The sequence below is a fragment of the Callorhinus ursinus genome, unplaced genomic scaffold, assembly GCF_003265705.2.
Source record: "Callorhinus ursinus isolate GAN/ISIS: 27379988/994484 unplaced genomic scaffold, GSC_fseal_2.0 scaffold24, whole genome shotgun sequence".
Classification (NCBI taxonomy): Eukaryota; Metazoa; Chordata; class Mammalia; order Carnivora; family Otariidae; genus Callorhinus; species Callorhinus ursinus.
The window spans coordinates 23349616-23363518 of NW_027397086.1; the positions used below are offsets into that span (position 1 = coordinate 23349616).

General features: G+C 33.7%; 1 protein-coding gene across 5 annotated transcripts in view; it reads right to left on the reverse strand.

Annotated features, from left to right (window-relative positions):
* Positions 1-13903, reverse strand: part of FSD1L (fibronectin type III and SPRY domain containing 1 like) — a 68677-nt gene that overhangs the window by 31769 nt on the left and 23005 nt on the right. For all 5 annotated transcript variants that reach the window (XM_073876625.1, XM_073876627.1, XM_073876626.1 and 2 more), the window contains 3 exons: positions 13119-13220; positions 4829-4851; positions 528-649 (listed from right to left, as the gene is read on the reverse strand). In XM_073876625.1, coding sequence (XP_073732726.1) covers positions 528-649; positions 4829-4851; positions 13119-13220 — 247 coding nt within the window. The remainder of the gene's footprint in view (positions 1-527; positions 650-4828; positions 4852-13118; positions 13221-13903) is intronic.

Consider the following 13903-nt stretch of genomic DNA (forward strand, 5'->3'; position numbering starts at 1 on the left):
GAGAGACAGAGAATGAGAGATAGAGAGCACGAGAGGGAAGAGGGTCAGAGGGAGAAGCAGACTCCCTGCTGAGCAGGGAGCCTGATGTGGGACTCGATCCCAGGACACCAGGATCATGACCCGAGCCAAAGGCAGTCGCTTAACCAACTGAGCCACCCAGGCGCCCATAACATCGTATTTTAAAGATGAAGAAAATGAAACAAAGTTAAATAATTTGTTCAAGGTTCACAGCAAGTAACGCAGCCAGGATTCAAGTCCAAGTCTGGCCCCAAAACCCACTGTTAACCATCATGACATATTGCTTCTCTCTGCAAAACTAATAATAAAAGACATCCCTTTAATGGGATTCTCAAAATGGAACTTTTACTACCAGTAAAATAATTCTCTAAAACTAAAGACTAGCAAATTTAATTATTCCTTAACTGAATGAAGAAAAAAACCCACACTATACTTCTTAATATTTACATTTCAAAGTTCATTACAAAAAAACCCCCACACTTTATATGTTAATATACACATATACTTACCTGGCAAAAACTTCAAAGTTTGCAGCATCTGTCTTTCCTGAGAAAAATCCACCATTAAATGAGTCATGTTGTCACTGACCTTTGGTTTCAAAGAAAGGCGAAAGGCTGAAGCCATTGTTACTCTACGGTAAACACAAATATACTTTTAAAAATAAAAGAATGGGGAGTATACCATATTTAATTTATAAATGAAAAGATAGAAGTCATTGCACTTTAGTGATTTCAGAAACTATAACAAAGGTAACAAAGCTACAAAGAAATTTGTTCTCAGAGTGTTTTAAAAATTAACTAAAAAAAACTGTAAAATGTTTTTAAATTTAGACATTTAATATATAACTTTAAGCAACTTTCCTCCAGGCAGTTTTATAAAATCACACACAAAAATATCACAAGAGAAAATATCCCATATAAATCATCATTAACAGACCCAACAGGTATCTGAACCTCTGTACACTCAATCTCACTGACTTCCTGATGCCAACCTCACTCCTTTTCGTATGCCAAATAATGAACTGTATATTCTCCTTAGTAGTCACAGCTACTCCACGTATCTTCAATTAAGAGTAAAAGTAGCCTGACCAAATATTGTACAGCCTGGTAGCTGCTAAAGATAGTGCATGGATGAGAAAGGAGAGAAGTGAAATCACTATTCTGAATACCATGCTAGTAGGTGTCACCCTGATATATCGACATCACCTACATGGAAGGATACCAGGAGAAACAGCCTTGTGAAACCATATGCCATGGAAATAATAGTTCAACAAATATTTAATAGATGAATGTGGTATAAAAAACAACAAAAGGAAACCCCCCCCAAAAAAGAAAGAAACCATACCAGACCTCATTTTACCCAAAGTATGGGGGAACTGTTCTGTCAATGAAAACTGGAGATTAAAAGAAATTCTCATTTTCAAATAATTTGTCATTTTATCTCAAATTTCAATTTTTCATATTACAGTAAATTTCCACAAGTATCAAAAAGTAGCTTCCCTTAACATCTTTGGTCAAAGAAAGATACAAAAGTACTATTCATGGATATTGTCCTGCTAGTACACAATTTGGGAGAAGTAGTAAACAGAGCTGAGGAACAAAGGGAATACCAGGCCTAGTCATTCAGATCTGCCAAATCTACCCAGGGATACGTGGTATGAAAGATATTAAACTTGTTGCTATATTTAGTTATTTTGGGATAAAAAAACGTCAAACTGTTGTTGTATTCAGTTATTTTATTTCACTTTAAAACTAGGAAAGTAATCACTTTATTAATAACAATGAGTCAACAACAGCTGATCTACTGATCAAGAAGAACCTGCTACAGTGAAATACAACTTATGGGGAAGTGAACTCACTGAATGCCAAGCATAATGCTGAATATTTCACACACATTACTTTAAGCTGTTGGTTCTCAATAATTAAATTTCAGATTATATCAATAAGAAGTTAGGAACAAAGGCTAAGTCTTACTTTGTTCTTTAAAGTCCCAAGTATCTTTAGATTTGAAGACTTCTTAGCTAGATTCAGAGAGGTACTTAGTAAATGACCATGGAACCAATGAATGGGTTTGAATCTACCTGGATGCTTCTAAACCTATTTAAATGTTTGTTGAGAACTGTTGGAAAAAAATATCTGAAAGTGTTTCAGGGAATTTAAATCTGAAACTTTATCTATAAAACTTCATTTTAATCACTGTGGCCTCAAAGAAAAAGAATGTCCTCCAAAAGTGCATTAGAAAGGTCTATCAAAACCTAAAAAACAAGAATAATGACCTTTATTTTCTAGTCAATGAAAATTTCAGTCTCCATAAACCAACTTAGATGTACAACAATGCTATAATCTTTCAAAAGGCTGAATTTTTTATTTTTAAACTGAATACATTTAGTTACTTGTGCCTGAAAGCCCAAATCAACCTAAAATCCATAGATAATTCTCTAACATTACAGGATCCATATGGTTAAGATTGTTTTTATTCACCTTAACTTTCTTGGTTTACTTCCTATAGTACAGCTGAATACAAAGATCCTTTCCCCCTTAGTTTCCTCCTTACAAAGAAAAAAATAACTGCAAAACATATGGATGAACACTTTCAATTTCCTCAGAGTATCTAACTTGACTCACCCTTTCATGACCCTTTTCTTTCAAGAACCGTAAGTCCACAACAAACCTCAACTAATCATCTTCCAACATTACTAAAAGCATCCATAAGTACATACCAGTGATTTGTAAAGTTAAAGAGATCTGCTATTATCTTTTCATTGTAGTTGCTTAGTTTTTCCTGTCATTCCCACTGTTTTTCCTGCATAACTTCCATCACAACAAATGATAAATTTTCAGTTCTCACAGATGCTTTCATTTTTATGTAATTGATTCCCTGCTCAGGTGTTACACACTCTTCCTTAAAATTCCACTTCTGCCCTCAATATAAGGGAATGATCCTTTCTTCCCAATATAAGGGAATGATCCTTTCTTCCCATTATTTTACTATGACTATATATTTAAATTATTTTTATATCATAAATGGCAATGATGGAATTCTAGAAGCCTGTTTCCTCGTTGAGTACCTAAAATATTAATATACATATTATATATATATATATATCTCAGAGAAACCTGGACATTTTGAAGTTAAAAATCAAGTTTAAAAAATTAAGCCAAGACACAGAAGTGTTCTTGAGCAGTACGTAAAAATTTCATGGGTAGCCAAAATAAATAATGTGTAAGTTTTTTTTGGGGGGGGGGGGTTTGCCCTGACAGAGAAAAGGAACCCTGACTCCTGCTATCATGTGGAAACTGACAAAATCAAGCCAAGAATTGGGCTTAGAAGAGGCAAAGAAGTCAAGCTTCACTGAAGCTTTGCAGTCAACCATGAAAATTCATCATTAAATTCTGACAAACAAATCTGGATAGAGAAAGATGTCAGGGGTAAGGGTAGGATTCTTGGAAGCACAGAACCATACAGATTCCTAGGAGAGGACAAGAGAAGATCTTGCAAGGGTCCTCGCAAAGTCCTTGGACAGGCCAAAGCCTGATTAGGAAATGACTTCTAATCCAGAAAATCAGAGACCATAGCAAGACTTAGTGGAGTAAGTGGCTAAACAGAAGAATAATCTAGCCACAGTGAAAGATGGATTACATGTAGCAAATTCCAGCAGAAAACAACCCAATTATACCTTATCCAAAAAACTGACCTACCTACTAGCATCCACTCCTCATACAGCCAATACTTTTCACCTTCAAACTCTCATAATCATCTTACTACATCTAGGACTGATAAGATGATCCATGTCTTTTAACCACTCCCTGATTGATATAAAATACACCAAAACTGAATAAAAGTTAATTTTTGTGCTAAGAGTGCTATGAGTGCCATGTAAATCTTGGCTCCAGTCAAACAGACCATCAGAAAAACAGAACTGAAGACTGCAGCCAAAATTAACAATAGACACAATGGTTTTCACACAATCTATGGTGAATAATTTTGTGAATTATCTGATGAAGAATAAATAATTTAATCTCGGATTCAGAGTGGTGCTTTGAAGAGCTATGCCTTCCAGAGAATCTCATAATCCTCAAAGGAAGAACCCTTAAGTGATAATCTCACTACAGTCGATGCTCAGTGATTAGCCAGAAACATCAAAACCATCCCCTCTGGGGTAACTCAATCCAGAACTGCCAGCAGCTCTTCTGGCCCTTTGGTGTTTTCATTAGAGCAAATACTAAATTACCTTTCTCAACCCTGGCTCTACCAATGAGAAAGACCTTTTAAGACAGTCTTTCATTTTCTCTTCCCACACATCAGACAGTAGTGGCATGAGAAACAGAAGAGATGGCACCAGGAACAGGATGGAATGAGAATACAAAGGTGTTAAACAGGAGAGCAGTCAAACAGGGGAGCTTTAGCTCTTAAGGACTATTAAAAATGCTATGACTTCTCAGAAAATAAGACATACTTATAAAATTTGTGAACAACAAAAAAACACATTCCAGGAATACATATTTTTTAATTATCCAAAATGGGTCTCCATCCATTCATAGCTAATTAAGAACTGTACTAAAACTAACTATATTATACCAGAAATGAAATTCTTTTCGAAGTACATAACTGTCCACAACCATATTTTTAAAAAAATCTTGCTGATATATTGTCTATTCCAGAAGATATGCAAAAGAGATTTTCTTTTTTTGTACATGGCCATTAGGTATTTTTATTTTAACCAATGAAAGTCTAACAGGAAACTGTTCTTGAATTTCATTTCTGACTTCAATATTGATACTTATATAAAAACAGAGGTTTTATACCATACCTATCCTTGATCTGTCTGGCAGCCTTGGAGCAAATCAGGGAGAAGAGAAAGAAGGCAGTTAGTGCTTTTCATGCAAGTTTCAATGGCAGTGACATGCAAGAAAAGTTAGGATATAAACCCTGGAAGAGATTAGTTCACAGTCACCAAAACATGAATTATAGGAAATCTGTACAATTCACATCAGCTTACGTAATGTGATGTTAGAACTATAGTTAAAAAAAAAAAAAAATCCAGACCCCATATAAATCACCTTAAAAGGAGGAAAACTGAACACTTCAAACTAATTCCAGATGACTATACACATTTTTCCTTACCTTAAGATCATCAAAATACACCTCCACTTCCAATTCAGTTTGACACTCAACTAGAACAATCTCCTTCATGAGGCACACATTTCTATGCAATCTAATGGTTTTCTTATACATTTTAAATCTGCTCTCCAATTTTTCATCAATGATCTCTTTCACCACTTCATCATGGTTGTTCCAAGTTTTCTCTATATGCCTTCCCTGGGCAAAGACTTTGCATTTTTGAGAGCTTGCCTGGTAACATATAAAACTGGCCTGCAGTTCTTCAATCATTTACCCCGAAGAATAAAGTTATAATGACAAAAATTCAGACAAAAAGAAACCAGAGAAATACTTCTGGCAATAAGGTCTTTCCCTGAGATGACTTCACAGAAGCTGCTAACTTAAATCTACTCGGCATGAGATATCTTTTTTTTTTTTTTTTTTTTGAGAATGCTAGCAGAAGTTTAGGAAAGGGCATAGTTATCACCTGGTGCTGTAGAGTATACAGAAAAATGAAAAATACACACAAAACCGTTGTCCCCTTCACATTTATATATAATATATTCAACAAAAGCTTTTATCCCGCAAACTAACCACCATAATTAACAACGCATCTAAGGTAAACCATGGCTGTTTTGCTCTACACTCTATCCTAGGCCTAGCATAAATCTTGGCACATGGTAATATCAATAATTATTAAATTTAACAATGTTTCTATTGCCTCTCTTCTTCAGTTCTAATCTTGTTATTTGGTATTGGTCATTTTTATACCCATCCTAAAATATTCTGATCTGAGGACCTTTCTACACATAAAAACAGAACTGACATCATGTTTCATTAGGTGATCAGCATATGACACATTTCCAACACTACCATAATCCAATTGTGAGACCCGTATACTAATCATTCTCTTTCCTTTATTAAGAAATTTTAGTCCTTACTGTTTCTACAGATCCTTTCCAAGCTCCACATTCTACAGCAAACAACCCAATTTGGTGGCATTAATATGTGTCTTAAGTCGTAACACTATTTTGGTACTAGGAATAAGAAATGTTAGGAAAGTCAATTACATTCATTTTAAAAAATTATTGTCATTACAGCTAGAATTACAACCAAAGGATTTTAATATAAATGTCAGGAGAGAGAAAAAGGAGACTCCTCTGCTCTTGGTGTTTCTTTACATATGGAGAAGTGCCACTAGCATTACTCCTTTAGCCTCTCTCTATTCCTTCATTTCTCTGGGTGAGGTGAAAGGACTTAATCTGATTATGATTATTTCTAGTAGCTCAGCTATTTTTCCCTCTTTCCTGCAGCTTGCTTGTCTACAGAGAACACATATTCTGTTCTTTTCCTCTACGTAGGAAGTTTCACAGGAACAAGCTCTCACACACATACACAGAGCTGACGTACCCTTGTATTGACCACACCTAAGTGGGCAAGTCTGACTAACTCTAGGATTAATATTAGAACGCTTGCCCATTGATATAAGCTAAAAATTCTCCAATATCATTTGATTGGTATTTGGCCTCTTATCAGCTTTATTGCTTTATCTTATTTCCCAACTGGTTTAGAACTTGGTTAGAAGAATGTTACTTACCAATCACTCTCAAAGAACCCAACAATATGAAGACCATAACTGTCTTTTTTTTTTAACAGAGATTTTCTTTCATCTTTCAAGAACATTATACACTATATATGTTTAATTTCCTTACAACAATTCTTTTAATCTCTACACCCAAAGTGGGGTTCAAACTCACGACCCTGAGATTAAGAATCACATGCTCTACTGACTGAGCCAGCCAGGCACCCCCAATACTGTCTTTTAAACTGACCATAACGATTCAATTTTGTGTCTAGTATTACTTAACTTAGTAAGGTGTCATTCTTTAGTGTGTCTGTGTACAAGTGTGCACATGCATGTAAAGCTTTCTTGTTATCACTTAATGTACTAGGCTGCCTGTGACAAACCAGAAAAGGAACAGTTGAAAAGCCAAATAATGTTGGAAAAACTGTTGTCTTGTGCATTTATATATAAACATACCCAGGTGATCAAACTGAAGACTCAGCGGTTCCTCTTTCATTTAGGTTCGAATTTAACAGTATATACACTGTGTAAATGCAGAAGGGGTTGAAAGAGTTATTCTGTGCAATGATAAAAGGGTAGAAAGTCTCAAATTCTGAAGATACTTCTCTAAAAGGGCCCAATTTTAAGAAATATCTTAAATTGGAAAATAAATTGTTTAATTTGTTTCTGGAATTTCTTCTCCCAAAGTAGAAATCTATCCAAAAGATACACATTACTGTATTGCTTGATTCCTCTAAGTTTTAACTTCAAGAGTGATGCATTTTGTCACTTAAACATCTCTGCTTACCAAGTACCAAATGATTCCAGAATTTACCACTGCTCTATCTCTAACATATTTATCTGCATCTATATAATTCCACTTAGTGAGTTATGAACAGGTATCAGTTGAATCTTTAGATTTTGGGGTAATGCTATTATATATTATTTGAAAGCCTTCAAGAAACATTAGCTATATTACCTTGCTTAATATCACTATTTTCAATTTCAATTTTAATCACTATTTCTATTTCAATCTTCTTCTGAAATCTTGTTTGCCAACACTTCATTTCTCTTTATTCAGAGATGGCTTCTTTCTCTCATTTCCTTCCTCCATCTCTCAATGTTTTCAAAATAAATCTTATAATTCTGATCCTTAATCAGTTTTAGGAATCTGTCACCTCAGACCAAACTTCCTTAAAAAGACCTGTAATAACAGTACAAGTGGGAGTAATCACAAATAGTTCATAATTACCAATAAAGAATTTAAACCAGATCTTTCCCCAATCTCTTGTTTTTAATCTGCTCTAAGTAGATATAGAAACTATTTTCTTCCATGAATTTAGCAAGCACTCTAAAGGTTAAGATCTTACTGTTTTTATATTTCTTCTTGATATCGTCATTTTTCTCCTTTTATAGAAAGATGTTAGATGCAAAGTACCTTAAAATAACTCTACTGTGGAGCAGCTAACCGAATAGTATTTTCTAAATAGTTAAAATGGGAATAATAATAAAATAAAGAAGTTTTAGATCTTGCTTATTATACTCAATGAATCATTTACCCAAAAAGAACAAAATTTGAGATTTCCAAATTTCTTCCCAAAGCAAAAGTTCTAAAACTCCTCAGCAAAAAATAAGGAGCATTAGACCAAGGCTTAAGAGATCTGAGTTTCAGGCGCCTGGGTGGCTCAGTTGGTTAAGCGACTGCCTTCGGCTCAGGTCATGATCCTGGAGTCCCACATCGGGCTCCCTGCTCAGCGGGGAGTCTGCTTCTCCCTCTGACCCTCTTCCCTCTTGTGCTCTCTATTCTGTCTCTCTCAAATAAATAAATAAAATCTTAAAAAAAAAAAGCTTTAAAAAAAAAAAGAGAGATCCGAGTTTCATACAACACTAACCAGCAAGTCACTTAACTCTTCTAGGATTCAGTTATCTCATCTATAAAGTGATGAGCACTAAAGTATCTTCAAACTCTAAAAGTCCATCCTAAGCCATCTTATTTGCACACAGCAACTTTTAAAATTTATCCAAAAGAAATTAAGCATTTTAACAATCTAACTCTCTGAAATATAGGCTGAAATGAAGAGGCCGCAAGAGAAAAGTTAGTTAAAATCAGAGCATTAATAAAAAGCAAGAAAGTCGACCCTTGAACAACACAGGTTTGAACAGCGTGGGTCCACTTATATGCCCAGGATTTTTACAGCACAGTGTTGTAAATGTATTTTCTTTTCCTTATGATTTTCTTAGTAATATTTTCTTTTCTCTAGCTTTAAGAATGCAGCATATAATACATATAATACAAAATATGCGTTTACCGACTATGTTATAGGTAAGTCTTCTCGTCAACAGTAGGCTATGAATAGTTAAGTTTTGGGTGAGTCAAAAGTCACACACGGATTTTAAACTACATGGAGGTCAGTGCACATAATCCCCATGTTGTTTAAGGGCCAACTGTATATCTGTTTCTGAATAACAACAGAGAAAAAAACACTCACTGTCAAAATGATGAATCTAGCAAAAACTAGATTTCAAAATTGGCATTTGCCTGACAGAATTTGTCTTTATTTTGATTTGTAGTTAAGCCCAATACAGTTCCTACTAACACTCTGAATGCCACACAACACTGAGAAACTTTTCAAGTCTTGTCTGTATGTTCACATAGTTTTATACTTCAGATTTTCCTACTAGATTTGGGATAGAAATTTTTGTAATGTTTCCTTGAGACAAACTGAAAATGACTAAGGGGCAAACATACAATACTTTCCCAGTATTTTTTATAATACATAATTGAGACTCCTACCCTCACCCCCAAGATACCATATTAAGGAATGACTTGGGAAATGAAAGGGACTCAGTAAGAGAAAGTGAAAAAGAGATAGCTTCAAAATGCTATTTTTCTTTTGGCAAAAATACTAGCTTTAAAAAAAAAAACACTGCAAAGCAGTTGATTCCATATGTTAAAAGTTTTTTATTTTCTATATATTTACCTGTTTATATAAAGAACTACTTTTCAAAAAATATGATTTTAGTCTTCAGAAAGCTATAGTAAATAACTTGAAATAAATTTTGAATACAGTACATACATCTGTTCTATGACTAAGCATATTTATATAATAGGAAACTGTATTTCTGTAAGACATAAACACCCACAAATGAAATAAAGGTGAAAAATTAATCTGGGCTATTCTTAACAAATATTTACATTTGCTTTTAAACTGCCTTCATAACTGAAACACGCATGCTTTCAGTGAAGGTCCTCTCCTCTCTTAGCATTCCTGACTTCAACGCATAGAAAGCACTTCTGCCAACACTTCTTCCCTTGAAAACATAGTGAGCTTCTACCCCTCGTCTGCTCCTCCTTCCCAGTGGTCAGAGGATGGCATGACCAGACAATATGCTAGTAGCGAGTGACTGTGAATCGGAAGTGGGAAATACACAAAACCCATTCTCCCTTTTCATTTGTGATCAAGTCAGAAGATACCGTTCCCCCTTCACCCCACTCTGTACTTTTTACTCCACTGAAGACTCCATGTACAGATAACCATGCACTCCCTTCTAGTCTGACAATTGGGTGATGTGTAGCAAGACAGTGAGGAAGTGGATGCTTAGTGACTTGGAAATTGCCCCACAGACTCAGCTCTTTTCCTAAGTAGAATTCAAATTCTAAATTCAGGGGTGAGAGAATAGAAATATTAATTTTGTCAAACGATCCAAGCAATGCTCTGCAGGCCAGTTATTAGCAGAGAAGCCAGGTTTGGTGGGGTTTTGGCTACTTGTCCATCCAGAAATAAAGCAAATGATCCAAATTTCATATGCTGGTGATCCTTCTTCACATATTTACTATCAACCAAACTTCTAACAATTAAAAAAAATAGTGAAAATAAAACCAATTTGTAATGCCCAATTTTAAAAAATTAGTGAAAGTATGTTCCAAAATCCTTCCCCATCTGTGCCATTTTTACTCATTCATTTTCAGATTGTCTAATGCTAGTAAACAGCACAGCTTCATATTCAATTCTCATGCTGAGGTACTGCAACATGATCATTTAAATATCAGTACTTAAAGTACTCTTTTTGAAGATAATGAAGTCTAAAAAGACTCATGAACTGGATTTTAGCCTATGCTTTTTTTGTGCCCATGAACTATTCATATTAATCTGATTTAATCACTTTAATATGGGATATTCATAAACAGTACACCTTAAAAGAATTTCTTTTTCCAAATATCTAACAATATACTAGATAATTATTCTTCAAATTCCAATAATTAATCTTCAAAGTCATCTTCCCCATTCTGTCAGCAATTTGGTCTTTGAGGCAAGCCTATAGTCCATGCACCTGGCGAAGCAAGGGAACTTGGTTTTTGACTTGGAATCAAACCATTATTTGGATACTGTGTGGATGTACTAAGAAAATAACTGTAAACAACTCCCAGTTAAGCATTTTTCTTGAAAAATAAACTCCAATTTCTAGTTAGGTAACACTGACAAATAATTATTTCACCACATTTCCAAATGGTTTAAGCTATTAAGCAGTACTGCAAAATGCTGAAAAACCAAAAATATAAAATAAGAAGCAACATGGAACATTGAGAAAATATGTTTAAACCACAATGTAATTTATTTTATCAGAACCTTTCCAATTTACAATCAGCTGGGAAAAAGTTTTAACAAAGTGGGAAAGGACAAAGATAAGAGAGAAAACGGTAGCCTTTGAGAGGAAGGGGAGAGGTCTGAAAATAATAGAAAGGGAAACTTGGGAGAAACAAACTTGATCACAGTTTTTCCGAGCATCAATCCCTACTTAAATGCAACTGGATTCAAGTTGTTTTTGAGTACTTCTGTCCATGTTTTATGGTTTTCCTGTCTTCTTCCTCACTCTCAGGCTCTCAGCAGTTAATTCTTGCTGCTGTGATTATGCCTGTCATTAACAGCTGCCCCACTCCACTAGAAGGGGACTCTGTTAATGACAAGGAAACTGAAGAAAAAACTAAAAATTTAGTAGCACCATGTATATAATAGTTACTAGATTCTGAGAAACTATCATGAAAAAAGAACATGAATTCCTGCCCATGAACTCTATGACACTAATTTTGATGACTCAGATATTTTTTACTTTCTCTGTTTTTTTGCCTATGTTCCAGATATTTGAGGTAGCGTTGGTGGTATAGTGGTGAGCATAGCTGCCTTCCAGATATTTGAGGTTATCCCATAAAAGTCCTCTGAATAGGTGATGGATATCTATCTTCTAAATTACTTAAATTATGATACATTTTCCTCATAATTCCTATATATAGCAAGTCCTACCAAGTGCAAAGATGAACCTACTTACAATCTACCTCTAAATTCAAGGATTAATTAGTTCATGGATTTGTAGCAAAAGAACTTTTGTTTTGATTCATTTCATTAAAAGGAACCAATTTTTAAAATTCATTTTCAGAATGTAGGGATGTAAGCCACCAAATGTTATCTTCTCAAGGAAGATTTTTCTACCTTCAAGTTCACAGAAAAATCATGAAATTGAAGTATTAGATGAACACAAATGGATTACAAAGCCACTTTTCTAACACTAATGAAGTTCACTACATAGTCCACAAAGACCAAGAAATTAATATCAGACTCAAATATCTTATCTTGCTAAGATTACTACACAGTATATATTTTCCTAATTATATAGCTCAAGCTGCCACTTCTCTCACACCATTTTTTAATATATTCTACATCAAATAGAGATTTGATTTCATAATTTGGTAATCATTTAAAAATGACTCTAGTTAAAATAAAAATTAGAATCTAGAATTCAGAATCTCTTAAATACCAGGATTTAGCTTAAAACATTACCAGTCTTATTATTCTACTTTTTATACTTCATACCAAACATACCCTTCAAATAAGAACCTACATTTTCTTATTTTAGTAAAACATTCAAACAATTACACTAAACAGTGGGACATTTAATAATAAATTTAATAGCAAACTTCACTAGGTTACAGTGCTCATAAGCATCAAGTGATGTTTTCCCAATCAGCTCAAAGAAGAAAAGAATACAAAACTATATTTTTAAGAATGTTAATAGCAATTATTAATCTTCTTTCCTTAGTCATGAAATATTTATAACAAAGGTATGACTCAGCTAAAATACACAAGTACCCTTAAAATAAATGACCAATAGGAATGTAACTGAAAAGGAAAACAACTTGATTCATCTGAATAAAGCATTAAAAAGAAATTAAATAACTTGTTCATGACCCTAAAGACACATACATCCAGGTGTCCACTTTGTAATAAATGAATAGACAGCATTTTACTTAAGAAATACGGAGACTTTTTTTATTAGAAATGACTTAATAAATCCAAAATTGAAAGGGAAAACATCATTTTTTTAAAATAAGCCTCTCCTATTTAAGTGGTTAGTTTAGGTTTTTTGGCTGGTTTTTTTATACCTTTGAAAATTCTTCAGGTTCCTTTATATCTAGTGACCGTGTTGCAAATTCTAGTAGTTCTTCCGAGTTCTCCAAAGCATTATTACATTGACTGAGCTGACTCTAAAAAACAATAATAAATCTTTAAAATAAAATTTCCTATTTCCATGAGAACCTTAAATATATACTGTTATAATGAACTTACAATTTTAATAGCAAAAATTGAACAAAAAATATTTTAGGGAGCTATTAAAGTAACATATTCACTAGTCATATATGTAACAAATTTTAACTGTCCTTTATATTGTACTTAACATCTTTCCATAATTTGTCCAAAATAGCTTAATTGCATACAGATACAGATACAGTCATCATTTAAAAACACAACACAAAATAAAGCAATTATAAATAGTTCAGGTCAAATTTATTTAAAGATTTTTCTCAATCAGGGCTGTCAGAAATCCATCAACAATTTTTTTTAACTATCAACAATTTAAATTAAAATATCAAAATAATCCATCTGCAGACAACATCCTCTATAAACGAAGATTAGGTTTCTTGATGATATTTCACAATTTAAACGAAAGTTTATGAATCAAGTTACAGGTACATACAGTTGAACACAATTTTAGTACTCCATTCATCATATTACTCAAGTAATACATACTACCATAAATGCTAATTTATAGTTTCCAAAATTGGGTAACATAGGAATCACAAATGCAAGTGCCAAGATTTCAAAAAGAATAAAGAGGAACAAAAGATAGTAACTGTTACAGTGATGTGCCCTGTTATAGTAATGTATT